A 22,055-nucleotide genomic window follows, 5' to 3' on the forward strand; every position below is an offset into this window, starting at 1 on the left:
AGCTTCTCGCGCTCCACCTGTCGGTCCGCCATTTCAGGTTCCTCCTGGAAGGCCGCCCCTTCACCGCGTACGTGGACCACAAGCCGCTCACATACGCGATGGCCAAGCACACCGAACCCTGGTCCGCTAGGCAGCAACGCCAGCTCGCGGCCGTGTCCGAGTTTACTACGGACATCCAGCACGTCTCCGGTAGGGACAACGTTGTCGCCGACTGCCTTTCCCGTCCCGCCATCTGCGCGAATCACCTCGCGGTCGACTACGCGCAACTAGCAGTGGCCCAGCTCACGGACCCAGACCTCCTCTCGGCGGCTACCAGCCTGCCAGGGCTACGCCTAGTCAAGGTCGCGCAAGGGCCCGAAGCCACGGCAGTCACTTGCGACGTCTCACTCGGCCAACCCAGGCCGGTTGTCCCTGAAACCTGGCGCCGCCGCTTCTTCGACGCGCTCCACGGGCTCTCCCACCCGGGTTCCCGCGCATCCATCAAACTCCTCTCCCAGCGTTTCGTCTGGCGCGGCCTCAGCAGAGATGTTCGGACTTGGGCCACCTCCTGCCTCGCCTGCCAACGGGCTAAGGTACAGCTGCACACAAAAGCACCCCTGGGAGACTTCGAGGTACCCAGCCGCCGCTTCGACCACGTACACGTCGACATCGTCGGTCCCCTGCCGCCATCGCAAGGCCAAACTTATCTCCTCACGATGGTCGACCGCTACACACGCTGGCCTGAGGCAGTGCCGCTGACCTCCACCACCACAGCCGACATCGCCAGGGCGTTCGTTAACACCTGGGTTGCGAGGTTCGGCGTACCGACCGACATAACCTCCGACAGAAGCGCCCAGTTCACCTCCGAAGTCTGGACGGCCACAGCACGCAACCTCGGGGTGACGCTCCACCGAACCACGGCGTACCACCCGCAGGCCAACGGGCTTTGTGAACGCTTCCACAGGTCACTCAAGGCCTCACTCCGCGCCGGCCTGCAGGACAGTACCTGGACTGACCGCCTACCGTGGGTGCTACTAGGCCTACGCACCGCGGTCAAGGAAGACCTCCAGTCCTCGGCAGCGGAGTTAGTCTACGGTCAACCGCTGCGCGTCCCAGGCAAATTCCTTCCGGAGGCTACCACGCCTTGGTCGGCCGAACAGCAGCGGCTCAACTCTTTCTCTTCCGCTCAGCAGTTCGCCCCACTTCCGGTCAACCGACACGGCGTACTCGCACCTCACGTCCTGCCAAATTTACAGCAGGCGCGCTTCGTCTTCGTGCGACACGACGCGCACCGTGGGCCCCTGCGACCCCCGTACGACGGACCGTACGAGGTGCTACAAACCGGGGACAAGGTCTTCAAGCTGCGACTCGGCGACAGGGTCGACACAGTCTCCATCGACCGGCTCAAACCAGCACACACAGAACCAGGGGAACAGGTGCCCCGTGGCCCGGCCTCCAACTAGAGGCCGTCCCGCCAGCAAGCCAGCACAGCCGGCGGCGAACCGCCCGGCCCCACCAACTAGACCGGCGATCACTCAGAGCCGCTGCGGCAGAACCATCAGACCACCGTCACGACTTGTCCACTCCTCCTTAGCGGATTCTGGGGGGAGCTCTGTGGCGACACGCCACCACTGGACATAATTCGCTCACGGCGGCACGGACAGTTTAAACAGACGCCCCCAGCCGGGGGCCCTTTCCTCCAGCAACTTGTTTCCCGCAGGGACAGGCTGCCGGGAGCACTTCCTGTCTGGGAAGTATTTAAGTGGATGCGCGGGCTTTTCCAGTTCCTCTTTGCCATGAGGTAGAATAAAAGCAGTTGTGTTTTACTAGCTCTGGTCTCGGCTCCCACGTTTGCCGCGGTATCTCAACACTGTGATGTTATACGGCGCGGCCCATTGGCAAAGAAAAAAAAAAGACAAATTCTGTCCCCATCTTCCCTGAACAGTCTCTGATTCTTTCTCTGTCTTTTGTCCCCTCTAAAGTTGAACCAACACCCTAGTCTGCCTGAGGCTCCTCACCGCCGCCCATCTCCCGCCACCACTTCCCCGACCTCCCCCGCCACACCCCAGCCCGGACTCCGAGTCACTTCATAGCTTCACCCCCGCCCCACCCATCCGTCTCCCTCCACGAGGCCCATCTCTTGCTCGGCTTACTGACGGCGAACAGCTCCTGCTGCACAGCAAGAGCCCACAAGCAGAACCGAGGTGGGAGGCCAGTTCACCCGTTTGAGGTGGTCCAGGCCAAGAGGGGTAAAGTCAGCTTGCTGCTCTTCTTCGAATACTGGCACGGGACCATTAACGTACACGTGAACAGACAGGAGTGAGCGCGCGCGAGAGAGAGAGCTAAAGGCGCAAGGACAGCCTGGATCGTGTGCTTAAGTACTGGAGTGAGGCTCGAGTGCCACCATGTGAGCCAAGCTGACACACGTCATTTATAATATCCAATTATTTTTCAATGATTTTCGCTCAGTTTGCTTGCATTCTCCTTGGAGTTTGCTGTGTAGGACAGTGAGCGAGGGAACGAGGGAGGGTGAGTGGGCGCTAGAGGGCAGGCGCGAGAGAAAGCGAGGGGACAAAGCGACAGGCATAAGGAGGGTTGGGGGGGGGGGGGCGGGGGGAGACAGACAAAAGAGATCAGAATGAAGAGGACACTTGGAAATAGAGACAAATTAATAAGAGACAGAGAAAGCAAGAGAACAAGGTAAAGTCTGAAAAGTAAACCAAGAGAGACAAATAAACAGCAAAGGCACAGAGTGTAAGACAGCGAGAGAGAATGAGAGAACAGAAACAATTCGGAGCTTTATAGCGATCCTACAGGAGGTCAGCCAGCCATCATTAGACGGCAAGAGCTCCGGGCAGCAACCCTTACCTTGCTTGCACTTTCCACAGTTCACGATCTGGTTGTCATGGCTGGAGGTGGCATTTTTGCAGAGGCAGCAGATCTTCTCTGACCCGGGGAGGGCGGCTGAAACCAAACAGAGTGCCATTTCAAATCACGGAGCGTCACAACGGGCGAGAGAGCGGCGTCAGCAGGAGCTTCCAGTCCCCACTCCTGATACTGCAGCTCCCTTCAGATCAGTCAGACTGGACCACTGGATCAGTCACAACACCCACCCCTGTAGTTATAATCGAGTGATACAGTGAGGGTGGGTGCATAATAGACAGTGTTATAACTGAGAGTGATATAGTGAGGGTGGGTGTATAATAGACAGTGTTATAATCGAGTGATACAGTGAGGGTGGGTGTATAATAGACAGTGTTATAACTGAGAGTGATATAGTGAGGGTGGGTGTATAATAGACAGTGTTATAACTGAGAGTGATATAGTGAGGGTGGGTGTATAATAGACAGTGTTATAACTGAGACTGATATAGTGAGGGTGGGTGTATAATAGACAGTGTTATAACTGAGAGTGATATAGTGAGGGTGGGTGTATAATAGACAGTGTTATAACTGAGAATGATATAGTGAGGGTGGGTGTATAATAGACAGTGTTATAACTGAGAGTGATATAGTGAGGGTGGGTGTATAATAGACAGTGTTATAACTGAGAGTGATATAGTGAGGGTGGGTGTATAATAGACAGTGTTATAACTGAGAATTGATATAGTGAGGGTGGGTGTATAATAGACAGTGTTATAACTGAGAGTGATATAGTGAGGGTGGGTGTATAATAGACTGTGTTATAACTGAGAGTGATATAGTGAGGGTGGGTGTATAATAGACAGTGTTATAACTGAGAGTGATATAGTGAGGGTGGGTGTATAATAGACAGTGTTATAACTGAGAATGATATAGTGAGAGTGGGTGTATAATAGACAGTGTTATAACGGAGAGTGATATAGTGAGGGTGGGTGTATAATAGACTGTGTTATAACTGAGAGTGATATAGTGAGGGTGGGTGTATAATAGACTGTGTTATAACTGAGAGTGATATAGTGAGGGTGGGTGTATAATAGACAGTGTTATAACTGAGAGTGATATAGTGAGGGTGGGTGTATAATAGACTGTGTTATAACTGAGAATGATATAGTGAGGGTGGGTGTATAATAGACAGTGTTATAACTGAGAGTGATATAGTGAGGGTGGGTGTATAATAGACAGTGTTATAACTGAGAGTGATATAGTGAGGGTGGGTGTATAACAGACTGTGTTATAACTGAGACTGAGATAGTGAGGGTGGGTGTATAATAGACAGTGTTATAACTGAGAATGATATAGTGAGGGTGGGTGTATTATAGACAGTGTTATAACTGAGATAGTGAGGGTGGGTGTATAATAGACAGTGTTATGACTGAGATAGTGAGGGTGGGTGTATAATAGACAGTGTTATAACTGAGAGTGATATAGTGAGGGTGGGTGTATAATAGACAGTGTTATAACTGAGAGTGATATAGTGAGGGTGGGTGTATAATAGACAGTGTTATAACTGAGAATGATATAGTGAGGGTGGGTGAAAAATAGACAGTGTTATAACAGAGAATGATACAGTGAGGGTGGGTGTATAATAGACAGTGTTATAACTGAGAATGATATAGTGAGGGTGGGTGTATAATAGACAGTGTTATAACAGAGTGATATAGTGAGGGTGGGTGTATAATAGACAGTGTTATAACTGAGAGTGATATAGTGAGGGTGGGTGTATAATAGACAGTGTTATAACTGAGACTGAGATAGTGAGGGTGGGTGTATAATAGACAGTGTTATAACTGAGAATGATATAGTGAGGGTGGGTGTATAATAGACAGTGTTATAACTGAGAGTGATATAGTGAGGGTGGGTGTATAATAGACAGTGTTATAACTGAGAGTGATATAGTGAGGGTGGGTGTATAATAGACAGTGTTATAACTGAGAGTGATATAGTGAGGGTGGGTGTATAATAGACAGTGTTATAACAATGATATAGTGAGGGTGGGTGTATAATAGACAGTGTTATAACTGAGAGTGATACAGTGAGGGTGGGTGTATAATAGACAGTGTTATAACAGAGAGTGATATAGTGAGGGTGGGTGTATAATAGACAGTGTTATAACTGAGAGTGATATAGTGAGGGTGGGTGTATAATAGACAGTGTTATAACTGAGAGTGATATAGTGAGGGTGGGTGTATAATAGACAGTGTTATAACTGAGAGTGATATAGTGAGGGTGGGTGTATAATAGACAGTGTTATAACTGAGAATGATATAGTGAGGGTGGGTGTCGAATAGACAGTGTTATAACTGAGAATGATATAGTGAGGGTGGGTGTATAATAGACAGTGTTATAACAGAATGATATAGTGAGGGTGGGTGTGTAATAGACAGTGTTATAACTGAGAGTGATACAGTGAGGGTGGGTGTATAATAGACAGTGTTATAACTGAGAGTGATATAGTGAGGGTGGGTGTAAAATAGACAGTGTTATAACTGAGAATGATATAGTGAGGGTGGGTGTAGAATAGACAGTGTTATAACTGAGAGTGATATAGTGAGGGTGGGTGTATAATAGACAGTGTTATAACTGAGAGTGATATAGTGAGGGTGGGTGTATAATAGACAGTGTTATAACAGAATGATATAGTGAGGGTGGGTGTATAATAGACAGTGTTATAACTGAGAGTGATATAGTGAGGGTGGGTGTATAATAGACAGTGTTATAACAGAATGATATAGTGAGGGTGGGTGTATAATAGACAGTGTTATAACTGAGAGTGATATAGTGAGGGTGGGTGTATAATAGACAGTGTTATCAATGAGAATGATATAGTGAGGGTGGGTGTATAATAGACTGTGTTATAACTGAGAGTGATATAGTGAGGGTGGGTGTATAATGGACAGTATTATAACTGAGAATGATATAGTGAGGGTGGGTGTATAATAGACAGTGTTATAACTGAGAATGATATACTGAGGGTGGGTGTAGAATAGACAGTGTTATAACTGAGAGTGATATAGTGAGGCTGGGTGTATAATAGACAGTATTATAACTGAGAATGATATAGTGAGGGTGGGTGTATAATAGACAGTGTTATAACTGAGAATGATACAGTGAGGGTGGGTGTATAATAGACAGTGTTATAACTGAGAGTGATATAGTGAGGGTGGGTGTATAATAGACAGTGTTATAACTGAGAGTGATATAGTGAGGGTGGATGTATAATAGACAGTGTTATAACTGAGAGTGATATAGTGAGGGTGGGTGTATAATAGACAGTGTTATAACTGAGAATGATATAGTGAGGGTGGGTGTATAATAGACAGTGTTATAACTGAGAGTGATATAGTGAGGGTGGGGGTATAATAGACAGTGTTATAACTGAGAATGATATAGTGAGGGTGGGTGTATAATAGACAGTGTTATAACTGAGAGTGATATAGTGAGGGTGGGGGTATAATAGACAAGTGTTATAACTGAGAATGATATAGTGAGGGTGGGTGTATAATAGACAGTGTTATAACTGAGAATGATATAGTGAGGGTGGGTGTATAATAGACAGTGTTATAACTGAGAATGATATAGTGAGGGTGGGTGTATAATAGACAGTGTTATAACTGAGAATGATATAGTGAGGGTGGGTGTATAATAGACAGTGTTATAACTGAGAGTGATATAGTGAGGGTGGGTGTATAATAGACAGTGTTATAACTGAGAGTGATATAGTGAGGGTGGGTGTATAATAGACAGTGTTGTAACTGAGAGTGATATAGTGAGGGTGGGTGTATAATAGACAGTGTTATAACTGAGAGTGATATAGTGAGGGTGGGTGTATAATAGACAGTGTTATAACTGAGACTGAGATAGTGAGGGTGGGTGTATAATAGACAGTGTTATAACTGAGAATGATATAGTGAGGGTGGGTGTATAATAGACAGTGTTATAACTGAGAGTGATATAGTGAGGGTGGGTGTATAATAGACAGTGTTATAACTGAGAGTGATACAGTGAGGGTGGGTGTATAATAGACAGTGTTATAACTGAGAGTGATACAGTGAGGGTGGGAGTATAATAGACAGTGTTATAACAATGATATAGTGAGGGTGGGTGTATAATAGACAGTGTTATAACTGAGAGTGATATAGTGAGGGTGGGTGTATAATAGACTGTTATAACTGAGAATGATATAGTGAGGGTGGGTGTATAATAGACAGTGTTATAACTGAGAATGATAGAGTGAGGGTGGGTGTATAACAGACAGTGTTATAACTGAGAGTGATACAGTGAGGGTGGGTGTATAATAGACAGTGTTATAATCGAGTGATATAGTGAGGGTGGGTGTATAATAGACAGTGTTATAACTGAGAATGATATAGTGAGGGTGGGTGTATAATAGACAGTGTTATAACAGAATGATATAGTGAGGGTGGGTGTGTAATAGACAGTGTTATAACTGAGAGTGATATAGTGAGGGTGGGTGTATAATAGACAGTGTTATAACAATGATATAGTGAGGGTGGGAGTATAATAGACAGTGTTATAACTGAGAGTGATATAGTGAGGGTGGGTGTATAATAGACAGTGTTATAACAGAATGATATAGTGAAGGTGGGTGTATAATAGACAGTGTTATAACTGAGAGTGATACAGTGAGGGTGGGTGTATAATAGACAGTGTTATAACAGAATGATATAGTGAGGGTGGGTGTGTAATAGACAGTGTTATAACTGAGAGTGATACAGTGAGGGTGGGTGTATAATAGACAGTGTTATAAATGAGAATGATATAGTGAGGGTGGGTGTATATTAGACAATGTTATAACTGAGAGTGATATAGTGAGGGTGGGTGTATAATAGACAGTGTTATAACTGAGAATGATATCGTGAGGGTGGGTGTATAATAGACAGTGTTATAACTGAGAGTGATTTTGTGAGGGTGGGTGTATAATAGACAGTATTATAACTGAGAATGATATAGTGAGGGTGGGTGTATAATAGACAGTGTTATAACTGAGAGTGATATAGTGAGGGTGGGTGTATAATAGACAGTGTTATAACTGAGAATGATATAGTGAGGGTGGGTGTATAATAGACAGTGTTATAACTGAGAGTGATATAGTGAGGGTGGGTGTATAATAGACAGTGTTATAACTGAGAGTGATATAGTGAGGGTGGGTGTATAATAGACAGTATTATAACTGAGAATGATATAGTGAGGGTGGGTGTATAACAGACAGTGTTATAAATGAGAGTGATATAGTGAGGGTGGGTGTATAACAGACAGTGTTATAACTGAGAGTGATATAGTGAGGGTGGGTGTATAATAGACAGTGTTATAACTGAGAATGATATAGTGAGGGTGGGTGTCTAACAGACAGTGTTATAACTGAGAGTGATATAGTGAGGGTGGGTGTATAATAGACAGTGTTATAACTGAGAGTGATATAGTGAGGGTGGGTGTATAATAGACAGTGTTATAAATGAGAATGATATAGTGAGGGTGGGTGTATAATAGACTGTGTTATAACTGAGAGTGATATAGTGAGGGTGGGTGTATAATAGACAGTGTTATAACTGAGAGTGATATAGTGAGGGTGGGTGTATAATAGACAGTGTTATAACCGAGAATGATATAGTGAGGGTGGGTGTATAATAGACAGTGTTATAACTGAGAATGATATACTGAGGGTGGGTGTATAATAGACAGTGTTATAACTGAGAATGATATAGTGAGGGTGGGTGTATAATAGACAGTGTTATAACTGAGAATGATATAATGAGGGTGGGTGTATAATAGACAGTGTTATAACTGAGAGTGATATAGTGAGGGTGGGTGTATATTAGACAGTGTTATAACTCAGAATGATATAGTGAGGGTGGGTGTATAATAGACTGTGTTATAAATGAGAATGATATAGTGAGGGTGGGTGTGTAATAGACAGTGTTATAAATGAGAATGATATAGTGAGGGTGGGTGTATAACAGACAGTGTTATAACTGAGAGTGATATAGTGAGGGTGGGTGTATAATAGACAGTGTTATAAATGAGAATGATATAGTGAGGGTGGGTGTATAATAGACAGTGTTATAACTGAGAATGATATAGTGAGGGTGGGTGTATAATAGACAGTGTTATAACTGAGAGTGATATAGTGAGGGTGGGTGTATAATAGACAGTGTTATAAATGAGAATGATATAGTGAGGGTGGGTGTATAATAGACAGTGTTATAACTGAGAATGATATAGTGAGGGTGGGTGTATAATAGACAGTGTTATAACTGAGTTTTTAACACAGGGAAGCACACCATCTCCCCGAAAGCTCGGGTTGGACATCCTGAAGAGTTAAGGGTTAATAATCGAATGTCCCTGTATCTTTCCAATATAAGCAGGATGGTTTTGAAGTGCCGAGAGAGGAAAGCATGGCTGGCCTTATGCTTGCAGTGTCTGTGTGGTATATACGAGAAATGCTTGTGCAAGTGAGTAAGTGACAGTAATGATGTCAGCCATGAGTGATAAAGGTGTAACTTTAGTGGCTAAATAAACTGTGGTATGGAAAGATAACGGTTAATAAAACTACTACTCAAAGGATTCGGGAACGGTTGAGTCAGGAGGTCTTGTTTGAGGGAAGTAGCTTTGATGTAAACAACTACAACATATTTACATGAATAGACTGTTTTCAAGGGATTCAGAAACAGATACATCTGTGACATGTACCTTTGATGGAGGCAAGACATGGTGTATAAAGGAGCATGGTTTTCAACAGCTCTTTGGAGCGCTGGAAAGATAGAACCAGAAACCAAAAGCCACTCTCTGCGTCTAGTTGGGCCGATCACCGATGGTTGATATCAATAAAGTCTGTTTTGTGTACTCCACCATCAAGTGTCTTGTGCTCACTCGAAAGGTGTGGTTGTGAACCAGAGGAGGAAGGAGGTTGTCCAACAGTTGGATGTTAACACTCAGATACTCACGGGGATAGATGTCCTTCCACAACACCCAGAACTCGGAGTTGTCATCAAAGCGAACGAGGCAGATCTGCTTCCCCCGATCCACCTACACTTCGAGGGATCAGAAGGGAAGAGTTAAGAGCGAGGCCATGAATTGGAATCCACCGAGTCCAAACAAATGACGGCTGGGTTATCCCCCGCCCTCGGAAGCTGCAATACAAGCCGTGCAGTGTAACTGGGCAGTGACAGCAACCCAAAGGCGCTCAGCTCAGGTACGAGAGCAAGTGCGGGACATGGTCCCAAAGCTTCCGCTTCACAGCCGCTCCAAGTATCGCAGCCCAGCCACATCTGCTATGTTCCCAATTAGTCCACATAAGCAACGGGGACCTTTTTAAAGAAGCTTAATTTTCAACATTAATAGGAATTAGGTAGTAGATACGGACAACGAAAGGCATTTGGTCCATCCCTCCAATCTATCCACCCCTCCATCTAATACTCCCTCCATCCCATCCCCCCATCCCTCATCCATCCCCTCCCTCCTTACTTCAGTCCCTCCAGCCCTCCAATCCATCCCTCCCTCCCCCATCCATCCATCTCCACCTTCCCTCCATCCCTCCCTCCAGGAAGAACCTCCAGTACCCCCATCATAGCATCCAATCATTTCTTGAATGATTCCAGCGTTTTCATCTCCACCAACCTACTTGAAGTCCATTCCATGTCCTGCCCACTCTTCCTGAATTTGCCATTTTCCCATTTAAAAAAAAAAATCTGTGTCTCCAGTCTTGCTCTCAGTTTGAAGTAGTGTTCTGGGTTCTACCTCCTTCATAATCGTCCGCTATCTTAAATACCTCTTCAAGGTCACCTCTCAGTGGCCTCCTTTCAAGGCCCAAGACCCCCAAGTTTCTCCAAACCTTCCTCGTAACCTGATGCTCTGGTGCGGAGCCATCAGCCTTGTGGGACTTCTCCACACCATCTTCAGCACCTGTGTGCATCCGAGCACGACTCCCTCTAACCTGTGCTCCACTGGTGTAGCCACAGGGCTCAGCATCGCAATTCCCTTTACTGACCGTCGCTCCACAGTCATGTTAACTTTATGTGGACGAGTCCAGAACAAGGGGTGGAGGGCATAACCTTAAAATTAGAGCTAGGCTGTTCAGGGGGTGATGTCAGGAAGGGTAGTGGAAATCTGGAACGCTCTCTCCCAGATTAAATTACAACTACTGCTCTTCAGACCGTTTACATATAGAACCTCTATTTCATAGAATCATAGAATGATACAGCACAGAAGGAGGCCATTTGGCCCATCGTGCTTGTGCTGGCTCTGTGAAAGAGCTCTCCAATTGGTCCCACTGCCCCCCACCCCCCTTTTCCCCATAGCCCTACAAATTTTTCCTTTTCAACTATATATCTAATTCCCTTTTGAATGTTAATGCTGAATCTGCCTCAACCGCCCTTTCAGGCAGCGCATTCCAGATCATAACTTGCTGCATAAAAAAAAGTCCTCATCTCGCCTCTGGTTCTTTTGCCAATTATCTTAAATCTGTGTCCTCTGGTTACTGACCCTCCTGCCACTGGAAACAGTTCCTCCTTATTTACTCTATCAAAAACACTTCAAAAATTTTCAACAGCTCTATTAAATCGCCCCTTAACCTTCTCCGCTCTAAGGCGAACAATCCCAGCTTCTCCAGTCCTCTAGATACCAACTAACATAAATAGCTTTTCCTTTATTTACTTCATCTTATAATTTTGAACAGCTCTGTTAGATCTTATCTTAACCGTCTCTGTTCTAATGAAATCAGTTCCAGTTCCTTTAATCTCTCACCCCTGTTATTACAATAGAATATGAGAGAAAACTAGCAAGAAATATAAAAACAGATTGTAAGAGCTTCTACAAGTATGTAAAAAGGAAGAGAGTAGCAAAAGTAAACGTTGGTCTCTTGGAGGCGGAGACAGGAGAAATTATGGGGAATGGCAGAAACGTTAAACAAATATTTTGCATCTGTCTTCACAGTAGAAGACACAAAAAGCACACCAAAAATGGTGGGGAGCCAAGGGTCTAATGAGGGTGAGGAACTTAACGTAATTAATATAAGTAGAGAAAAAGTACTAGAGAAACGAATAGGACTAAAAGCCAAAAAAAATCCCTGGATGTGATGGCTACATCCTAGGGTTCTAAAAGAGGTGGCTGAAGAGATAGTGGATTTTCCAACTAGTGGTTTTGATCTTCTAAAATTCCCTAGATTCTAGAACGGTCCCAGAAGATTGGAAGGTAGCAAATGTAACACCAATATTCAAGAAAGATGGGAGAGAGAAAACAGGGAACTATAAATGCTAGCCTTGCCAGTGACGCCCACATCCCATGAATTTTTTTTTTTTTAAAGTACTTATCCAGCTTCCCCTAAAATGCATCTATGCTATTCACCTCAACTACTCCATGTAGTAGAGATTCCACATTCTAACCACTCTCTAGGTAAAAAAGTTTCTCCTGAATTCCCTATTGGATTTAATAGCGACTATCTTACATTTATGGCCCCTAGTTCTGGTCTCGCCCACAAGTGGAAACATCTTCTCTACGTCTACCCTATCGAACCCTTTCATAATCTTGAAGACCTTTATCGGGTCACCCCTCAGCCTAAAACAGTCCCAGCCGGTTCAATCTTTCCCCGATAGAGATAACCTCTCAGTTCTGGCATCATCCTAGTGAATCTCTGCTACACCCATCTCCGTGGGATGAGACGGGGAGCTGCCATTCTGAGCAGGTCCCAGGAGGCGAAAGGTCAGGGGTCCTAACCACCACTACCCCCCCCCCCACCCCCCAATGTTACCCAGTCTGCCACCAAACAGCCCCTCACCTTCCGGACATTCCCAAGGTACAGCAAGCCGTCAGTCCATCGGGCCAACACGTCCTGACCTTCCCACAGCCGGGGCTTGGCACCGCCACGGCTTGCTCGTGCTCTCGGCTTGCTCGCTGAAGCCCGAGGGCTGCTTCTTTTGACCTTTGAGCTTTTCCCCGCAGGCCCACCCTCCATGGCGTTTGGCAGAGGCGGTTATCTACAGGGAATGAAGAGAAAGCGCGTCAGAAAAGGAACCAAACAAGGAAGAAACAAGACCGAAGAAAGCTCCGTCACGATAAGAAGGCACGAGGAATATTTATGGAGGAGGGAAAGCGGGTTAAACACATGTAGCTGGTGGTGAAATACCGCTTGCCCTCGAGTGGCTCGAGATGTCTCCACACTAGGTCCCTGACTGGAGATCTCCAGGCTGGAGACATCTCCACTCCAGGTCCCTCCGTGGAGATCTCCAGGCTGGATATATCTCCACTCCAGGTCCCTCCATGGAGATCTCCAGGCTGGAGACATCTTCCCTCCGTGGAGATCTCCAGGCTGGAGACATCTCCACTCCAGGTCCCTCCTCGGGACATCTCCACTCCAGAACCCTAACTGGTGATCTCCATGCTAAAGACATCCCCACTCCAGGTCCCTGACTGGAGACACTTCCACTCCAGGTCCCTCCTGCAGATCTCTAGGCTGGAGACATCTCCACTCCAGGTCCCACCTGGAGATCTCCAGGCTGGAGACATCTCCACTCCAGGTCCCTCCATGGAGATCTCCAGGCTTGGGCATCTCCACTCCAGGTCCCTCCTCAGGACATCTCCACTCCAGGTCCCTGACTGGAGATCTCTTGGCTGAAGACATCTCCACTCCAGGTCCCTGACTGGAGATCTCCAGGCTTGGGACATCTCCACTCCAGGTCCCTCCTCGGGCCATCTCCACTCCAGGTCCCTGACTGGAGATCTCCAGGCTTGGGACATCTCCACTCCAGGTCCCTGACTGGAGATCTCTTGGCTGAAGACATCTCCACTCCAGGTCCCTGACTGGAGATCTCCAGGCTTGGGACATCTCCACTCCAGGTCCCTCCTCGGGCCATCTCCACTCCAGGTCCCTGACTGGAGATCTCCAGGCTTGGGACATCTCCACTCCAGGTCCCTGACTGGAGATCTCTTGGCTGAAGACATCTCCACTCCAGGTCCCTGACTGGGGCTCTCCAGGCTGAAGACATCTCCACTCCAGGTCCCTGACTGGAGATCTCCAGGCTTGGGACATCTCCACTCCAGGTCCCTCCTCGGGACATCTCCACTCCAGGTCCCTGACTGGAGATCTCCGTGCTAAAGACATCCCCATTCCAGGTCCCTGACTGGCGATCTCCTGGCTGGAGACATCTGCACTCCAGGTCATCAACAAGGGATAATTAGATTTCATACACACACACATACTCATCGGGGAACATTTTAACCTAACCTGCTGGGCGGGAAACCCACGAGATCGGGGGCAACGCTGGTTTTTACACCCCACCTGAATTTACTCTCTGTTGAAGTCAATATTGGGCGGAGTGTAAAACCTGCATTTCCACCCCCCCCCCCCCGTGGGATTCCCGCCCAGCGAGCCCAGCCTGGCTACTCCCACCCAACAGCTGTTCAATGCCTCCTCCAAGAGTAGCGCCCTTGGTATCTTATAAAACGAGACTCGCACATCCCATTCCCTCATGTGGAGACCTGCATTTCAGGAAGGATGTCCAGGCCTGGGAGAGGGGGCAGAGGAGAGTTACCAGAATGGCACCAGGGATGAGGGACTTCAGTTATGTGGAGAAACTAGAGAAGCTGGGGTTGTTCCCCTTAGAGCAGAGAAGGTTAAGGGGAGATTTGATGGAGGTGTTCGAAATTAAGAGGGGTTTTGAGAGAGTAAATAAGGAGAAACTGTTTCCAGTGGCTGGTGGGTCGGTAGCCAGAGGCCGCAGATTTAAGATAACTGCCAAAAGAACCAGAGGGAAAATGAAGAGACTTTTTCTGCCCCCCCCCCCCCCCACAGAAAGTTGTTGTGATTGGGAATGCACTGCCCAAAAGCAGATTCAATAGTAGTTTTCAAAAGGGAATTGGATAAATACTTGAAAAGGAAAAGAATTTGCAGGGTGATAGGTAAAGAGGGGTGGGATAAATTGGGCAGCCCTTTCAAAGAGTCGGCAGGGACGCAATGGGCCAAATGGCCTCCTTCTGTGCTTTACAATTCTATGGTGTGCTGTATCAGAGCTTGACGTTGGTTCAATGGCATAACCCGCCCACGAACAGTATGTCGGGGTGGGAGGGGGGGGACTTACATTCCGGTGGCGATCCTCTGGGTTAAAAGAGGTGCAAAGATGTCCTGTATTCCCTCAGGTTGGCATCTATTGACGGGTTCTTTGCACAGAACGCAGTGTTGACCCTGGCACGGAGAGTACATTACGTGGTACAGACAGGGTGCCCCAAGTGCTCAAAGCTGTGGAGAGTAAACAAACTGCGTAAACAAACGGCAGATAGTAAAAAGGAAAACCAAGAGCGCCTCACCCACTAGATCCCACCCCATGCCCCAACTCCATGGCTTGTGTTAGATCAACCGAATAGATCCATCCAAATTCTGGTCTCCGTATTATATTTTTTTAAAAGGATATCGTGGCACTGGAGAAGGTGCGAAAAACGATTTACAAGGACAACGCCACAGCTGAGAGGATATATACCGATCAGGAAAGGCTGAACTGGCTGGGGCTCTTTTCACTAGAAAGAGAGAAGCCGGAGGGGTGACCTGATAGAGGTCTTTAAAATTATGAAAGCATTGGATAGAGGTTTCCACTTGTGGGGGAGACCAGAACTTTGGGGGGGGGGGGGGGGGCGTGGAAAGAGAGCGTAACTAGAGGCCATCAATATAAGGTAGTCACCAAGAAATCCAATAGGGAATTCAGGAGAAACTTCTTTACCCAGAGTGGTGAGAATGTGGAACTCGCTACCACAGGGAGTGGTCGAGGCGAACAGCATAGATGCATTTAAGGGGAAGCTGGACAAACACACGGGGGAAAAGGGAATAGAGGGTTACGCTGATAGGGTGAGATGACCAAGAGTGGGAAGAGGCTCGAGTGGAGCATAAAAGCCAGCATGGACCAGTTGGGCCGAATGACCAATGTCTCTGCTGTAAAAGTTCTAGGTAATTAATTCTCTGTAAAAGAGAGACACCAACTTGTTGGTTTTATTAATATCGACAGAAATCGCAAGCAAGTTACAGAGTCTATACACTTACTATAGGAGGATATCCACTGGGGCCTGCCTTAAACTCGAACCAATCCAGGCAGGTAATTACCGAAAGCGACTTTACTGATACACCCAAAGTGGACAATGTCAGGTGACTTGCTCTGAACCTATCAATTCTGAGATTATCACATGATCTTCATGCCATACCCAACCACACCAGTAGATGGCACCATTGCACACCACATTCACTTCACTCACACTGGAAAGACGATCAACGAGCCAATTTTCCACATTTTTAAATTTCACGCCTTCATAGCTGAAACAGCACAGCAGGATCCCACAAACCGCGGTGCGATAATGAACAAATAATCTGTTTCAGGTGTTGGTTGAGGGATAAATATTGGCCCCACTGGGGAGAACTACACCCCCCACCCCGCTCTTTTCGAAATAGTGGCCGCAGGATTTTTGACATCCGCCCGAGGGGCAGACGGGCGGGGGGGCCCTCTGTTTAACATCTCATCCCCAAGACGGCACCTCCAACGGTGCAGCGCTCCCTCGGTGCCACACTGGCAGTGTCGGCCTGGATTTTTGTGCTCAAGTCGCTGGAACGGGAGGTGGTCAGCAGCACCCCTCGCCGGAAATGTCGTCAAGCGCTCACCTGGACGTAGCAAACCCGTGAGTTCGGGGCCTGCCCACCACAGCATGCAAGTACTCCCGCGCGCGTGTGTGTGTGTGTGTGTGTGTGTGTGCGCGTCTCCAGCCAAAGGTTTCCTCAGGCCGGATTAGCCGAGGTGGGAGGGATCGTTTCATGTCGGTGTGTTTCTTGTTTGTGAAACAGCCAGGCCTTCTTGGCTACACTGACCACAGCTGAAACCAGTCCAAAAGGCCTCAGCCCTCGAACTCTCCCAGGAATTACAGACTCTTTCCCTCTCTCTCTCTCTTCCCGTCCTCACCAATTCTCAGCTTTGACCTCCAAAACGGGAGGACGTTTTCAGACTCGGCCTGGAAGAAAAAGAAACTTCCAGCAGCACTCAAAACTGTCTGGGGTTTAAGAGGCCTGCTCCTAAGGCTTCACACACACACACAGATAAAGCAAGGTTAAAGTCATTTTACCGGGCACACTGCTCAACAGAAAGCTTTCCAGAAAAAACAAATCATTGAAGGCACATTTTGGCTTTCTGCCATTTCACACTTGAACCAAAGGGGGTGTGTGTGAGTGTGTGGGCCGGGGGGTGGGGGCGGGGGGAGGGTCTATGTCCGTCTGTCTGCGCCTGTGTCGCCCGTGTGTGTGTCTATCCTGCTGGTACTGTAAATGCAGTAAAGGAGGACAGACTGTGCTCGAGGGTAATGAATTCAAGATTCACAAAACAGCCATAGAAGCAAAACAAAAAACGGAGAGGGCAGTTCTTCCCGAATCCCAGAAAAGGTTAAGAGCCAGATTTACAAGCAGCCAGAGTTAAGGCAGACGGGAAGCTCATTTAAACCCGCTGGGAACCTGTGTTCCTCACAGCAAGATATCAAAAAGCCATCGCGCTTATAAAACGAGAAGTCATGGCCAGAGAGTGACCCTCAACAGGGCTGTGTGCAGAGAGAAACAATTTAACCCACTCACCGCTGAGCTCCAACTGAGAAATGATTAACCCAGGTTGAACTGGCCTTGGTGTTGCCATGGAAACTTAGGCCATATATGGAGGAAACGGGCGAGAGGGATAACAGGTGGGGCCATCGCAGCTGCTATTAGCTTCCCGGTAGTACCTTACAGTTAAAAACCACTCACAGGATCTGCCCCGCTAGCTCAGTTGGTAAATGTGATGCCCAAAGTTAACTTGGCCAGGAAGGCCTCCGGCTCGATTCCTGCTCTGTGCTGAGTTAGACCACCTCAGCCAGGCTTGTGGCCAAGACACTAGGCCCGTGCACGAGAGAGAGAGAGAGAGAGAGAGACACATATAGGCCAGACCGGGTAAGGACGGCAGATTTCCTTCCCTAAAAGGACATTAATGAACCAGTTGGGTTTTTTAACCACACCATTACTGATACTAGCTTTTTATTCCAGATTTATTTAATTAACTGAATTTAAATTCCCCACGTCTCCGGATTATTAGTCCAGGCCTCTGGATTACTAGTTCAGCGACATAACTACTATGCTACCATTCCCCTAAATTGCTGTATCGGATTTACTTTTCACTACTTTGCATTAACGCCATCTGGTCTCACAGGCCTGGCTCGCTGGGTTCACCCTATCGATACTGATCATTTAGATACCTCAGTAAGCTCATCCTTTAACCACTTGCTCCAGACTGTAAAACAATGAGCTCTTCTCATCATTCCTTGTGGAGTGTCTCCTTTACACCTGGGGTCAGTCTCGTTGCTGCTCTGTGCGCTGATGTCTCCTTCAAAATCATTGATCCAACTGTTTCAAATTATTTTAAACAGGCACACAACAACAGCAGCTTGCATTTATATAGCGCCTTTAACGTAGTAAAACGTCCTGATATGCTTCACAGGGGCAAATATCAAACAAAATTTGACACCGAGCCACATAAGGAGATATACAGGAAACTCTTTTTTATCCGGCACCGACGGGACCAGCGTGGTGCCGGTTGATCAAAAAGTCCGGATTACAGAGAGGTATACTTACCAAGGTACGAGAGCCCCGTACACGGCCACAGGTGCAGGAGCCCCGGTTACACGGCACTTGTGCAGGAGTCCCAGTTACATGGCCACAGATCCAGGAGTTCCTGTTGCACGGCCACAGATCCAGGAACCCTGGTTACACGGCCACTAATATATAGTAAAACTTACCTGAACCTACTCCTGAATTTTGCTGGTTAAGAGAGATGTCCGGATATTTAGGTGCCGGTTAAAAGTTTCCTGTATTAGAACAGGTGACAAGAGGTAGGTTTTAAGGAGGAGGAAAGAGAGGCAGCGAGGCCGAGGGATTTAGAGGGAATTCCAGAGCTTAGGGCCCAGGCAGCTGAAGGCACGGCCGTCAATGGTGGAGCGATTGAAATCGGGGATGCGCAAGAGGCCAGAATCGGAGGAGGGCAGAGATCTCGGGGAACACCTTTAATTAAATCACGAGACACGTCCCTTTAAAAGGAGAGTCCCTTTAAACACGTGAGAGCTTCGGCAAGAATCCCTGCTCGACAACAAGGGTGTCTCCGCCACCCCCCACCCACTCGTTCCCGCAGTGACAACCTGGAGTGGACCCTACCCAACGGGAGAGAGCCCTTCTTTAAAAGGGATTCTAATCAAATGAGCAAACCAGAGGCATCTCTGCAAACGCTCAACGGGACAGCCTAGAGGGAGCTTGACTGTGGCGGCGCGGGGGGAGATCTGGTACGCAAAGGACAGTCATCCCCAGCGTTAAGACGGTTCTCTCCAGACACACAGCCCAAGCTGGAAATACAAAAAACCTATCATTTTACCACAGCTCGTGCAAAAAAAACTCACTCCACACGCCCACCATTATGTTTCAGAACACAGCGACCAAGAGCAGAACGAATTATTATTTGAAGTCTATGCACCGCCCATTCAACAACCACCGCCCAGCAACAGACTCAACTGCACAGCAACACGGAAACATAGGAATTGCAAGAGGCCCCTCCGCCATTCAATGAGATCACAGCTGATCTACACCTGAACTCCATTTACCGACTTTTGCTCCATATCCTTACCCAACAAAGATCTGTCGATCTCGATCTTGAAATTTTCAATTGAACCCCCCCCTCCAGCCTCAACAGCCGATTGAAGGAAAGAGAGTTCCAGATTCCCACTACCCTTTGGGTGAAGAAGTGCTTCCTGATTTTACACTTGAATGGTCTAGTTTTAATTTTAAGGTTACTCCTACTTGTTCTGGGCTCCCCCCACTCCCTTGTTCTCTCTATCAACTCCTTTAGTCATCGTAATTAATTTTTTTAATTTGTTCATGGGATGTGGGCATCGCTGGCAAGGCCAGCATTTATTGCCCATCTTTAATTGCCCTCGAGAAGGTGTGGTGAGCTGCCTTCTTGAGCCGCTCGGTCAAATGCTGCCTTGATGTCAAAGGCAGTCGCTCTCGCCTCACCTCTGGAATTCAGCTCCTATGTCCATGTTTGGACCAAGGCTGTAATGAGGTCACGAGCCGAGTAGTCCTGGCGGAACACAAACTGGACATCAGTGAGCGGGTTATTGGTGAGCAAGTGCCGCTTGATAGCACTGTCGACGACACCTTCCATATCTTTACTGATGATCGAGAGTAGACTGATGGGGCGGCAATTGGCAGGATTGGATTTGTCCTGCTTTTTGTGGACAGGACATACCTGGGCAGTTTTCCACATTGTCGGATAGATACCAGTGTTGTAACTGTACTGGAACAGCTTGGCTAGAGGTGCGGCTAGTTCTGGAGCACAAGTCTTCAGCACAATAGCCGGGATGTTGTCGGGGGCCCACAGCCTTTGCTGTATCCAATGCGCTGAGCCGTTTCTTGATATCATGTGGAGTGAATCGAATTGGCTGAAGACTGGCTTCTGTGATGGTGGGGACCTCAGGAGTAGGCCGATATGGATCATCCACTCAGCACTTTTGGCTGAAGGTGGTTGCAAATGCTTTAGTCTTGTCTTTTGCACTCATGTGCTGGGCTCCACCATCATTGAGGATGGGGATATTCATGGAGCCTCCTCCTCCCGTTAGTTGTTTAATGGTCACAACTGGATGTGGCAGGACTGCAGCGCTTTGATATAATCTGTTGATTGTGGGATCGCTTAGCTCTGTCTATAGCAAGCTGCTCCCGCTTTTTAGCATGCATGTAGTCCTGTGTTGCAGATTCCCCAGATTGGCACCTAATTTTTAGCTATGCCTGGTGCTGCTCCTGGCATGCTCTTCTACACTCCTTATTGAACCAGGGTTAGTCCCCTGGCTTGGTGGTAATGGTAGAGTGAGTGATATGCTGGGCCATGAGGTTACAGATTGTGGTGGAATACAATTCTGCAGCTGCTGATGGCCCACTGCACCTCATGGATGCCCAGTTTTGAGCTACTAGATCTGTTCTTAATCTATCCCATTTAGCACGGTGGTACTGACACACAACACGATAGAAGATGTCCTCAGTGTGAAGACAGGACTTTGTCTCCACAATGACTGCGCGGTGGTCACTGTACCAATGCTGTCATGGACAGATGCATCTGCGACAGGTAGATTGGTGAGGATGAGGTCCAGTAGGTTTTTCCCTCGTGTTGGTTCTCACCACCTGTCGCAGACCCAGACTGGCAACTATGTCCTTCAGGACTCGGCCAGTAGTGGTGCTACCGAGCCACTCTTGGTGATGGACATTGAAGTCCCCCACCCAGAGTACATTCTGTGCCCTTGCTACTCTCAATGCTTCTTCCAAGTGGTGTTCAACATGAAGAAGTACTGATTCATCAGCTGAGGGAGGGCAGTAGGAGGTAATCAGCAGGAGGTTTCCTTGCCCATGCTTGTCTTGAAGCCATGAGACTTCATGGGGTCCGGATTCAATGTTGAGGACTCCCAGGGCCACTCCTTCCCGACTGTATACCACTGTGCCGCCACCCCTGATGGGTCTGTCCTGCTGGTGGGACAGGTTGTTGCTTGACTAGTCTGTGCGACAGCTCTCCCAATTTTGGCACAAATCCCCAGATGTTGGCGAGGGTCGACTGGGCTGGGCGAGGGTCGACTGGGCTGGGTGTGCCATGTCCATAGCCGGTGCCAGGTGGCCCATCCGGTTTTATTCTTAATGTTTTTCGTAGCGGCTTGTTACAACCGAGGGGCTCGCTCGGCCATTTCAGAGGGCAGTTAAGAGTCAACCACACTGCTGTGGGTCTGGAGTCACATACAGGCCAGACCGGGTAAGGACGGCAGATTTCCTTCCCTGAAAGGACATTAGGGAACCAGATGGGTTTTTACGACAATCCGATACTGATCCTAGCTTTTTTATTCCAGGTTTATTTAATTAACTGTATTTAAATTCCACAGCTGGGATTTGAACTCATGTCTCTGGATCATTAGTCCAGTAACATAACCATGATGCCACCGTTCCCTATAATCTTCTACCCTTTAAAATCTAAACTCAATGGAGCACAAGCCCAGTCTGTGCAACCTGGCCTCATCAGTTAACCCTTTAAGCCCCGGGATCATTCTGGTGAATCTGCGCTGCACCCCCTCCAAGGC

At 47.6% G+C, this 22,055-nt stretch overlaps 1 protein-coding gene across 1 annotated transcript in view; it reads right to left on the reverse strand.

Annotated features, from left to right (window-relative positions):
* Positions 1-22,055, reverse strand: part of LOC147095736 (uncharacterized) — a 49,767-nt gene that overhangs the window by 22,302 nt on the left and 5,410 nt on the right. Inside the window, exons 2-5 of the mRNA XM_085974784.1 lie at positions 14,990-15,147; positions 12,691-12,889; positions 9,863-9,944; positions 2,848-2,943 (exon numbers count right to left, since the gene is read on the reverse strand). Of these exons, the coding sequence (XP_085830910.1) occupies positions 2,848-2,943; positions 9,863-9,944; positions 12,691-12,867 (355 nt within the window). The 5' untranslated portion in view covers positions 12,868-12,889; positions 14,990-15,147. The remainder of the gene's footprint in view (positions 1-2,847; positions 2,944-9,862; positions 9,945-12,690; positions 12,890-14,989; positions 15,148-22,055) is intronic.

Source organism: Somniosus microcephalus, unplaced genomic scaffold (genome assembly GCF_052327205.1).
Source record: "Somniosus microcephalus isolate GS21.2 unplaced genomic scaffold, FLI_Smic_1.0 unresolved_chr1, whole genome shotgun sequence".
NCBI lineage: Eukaryota > Metazoa > Chordata > Chondrichthyes > Squaliformes > Somniosidae > Somniosus > Somniosus microcephalus.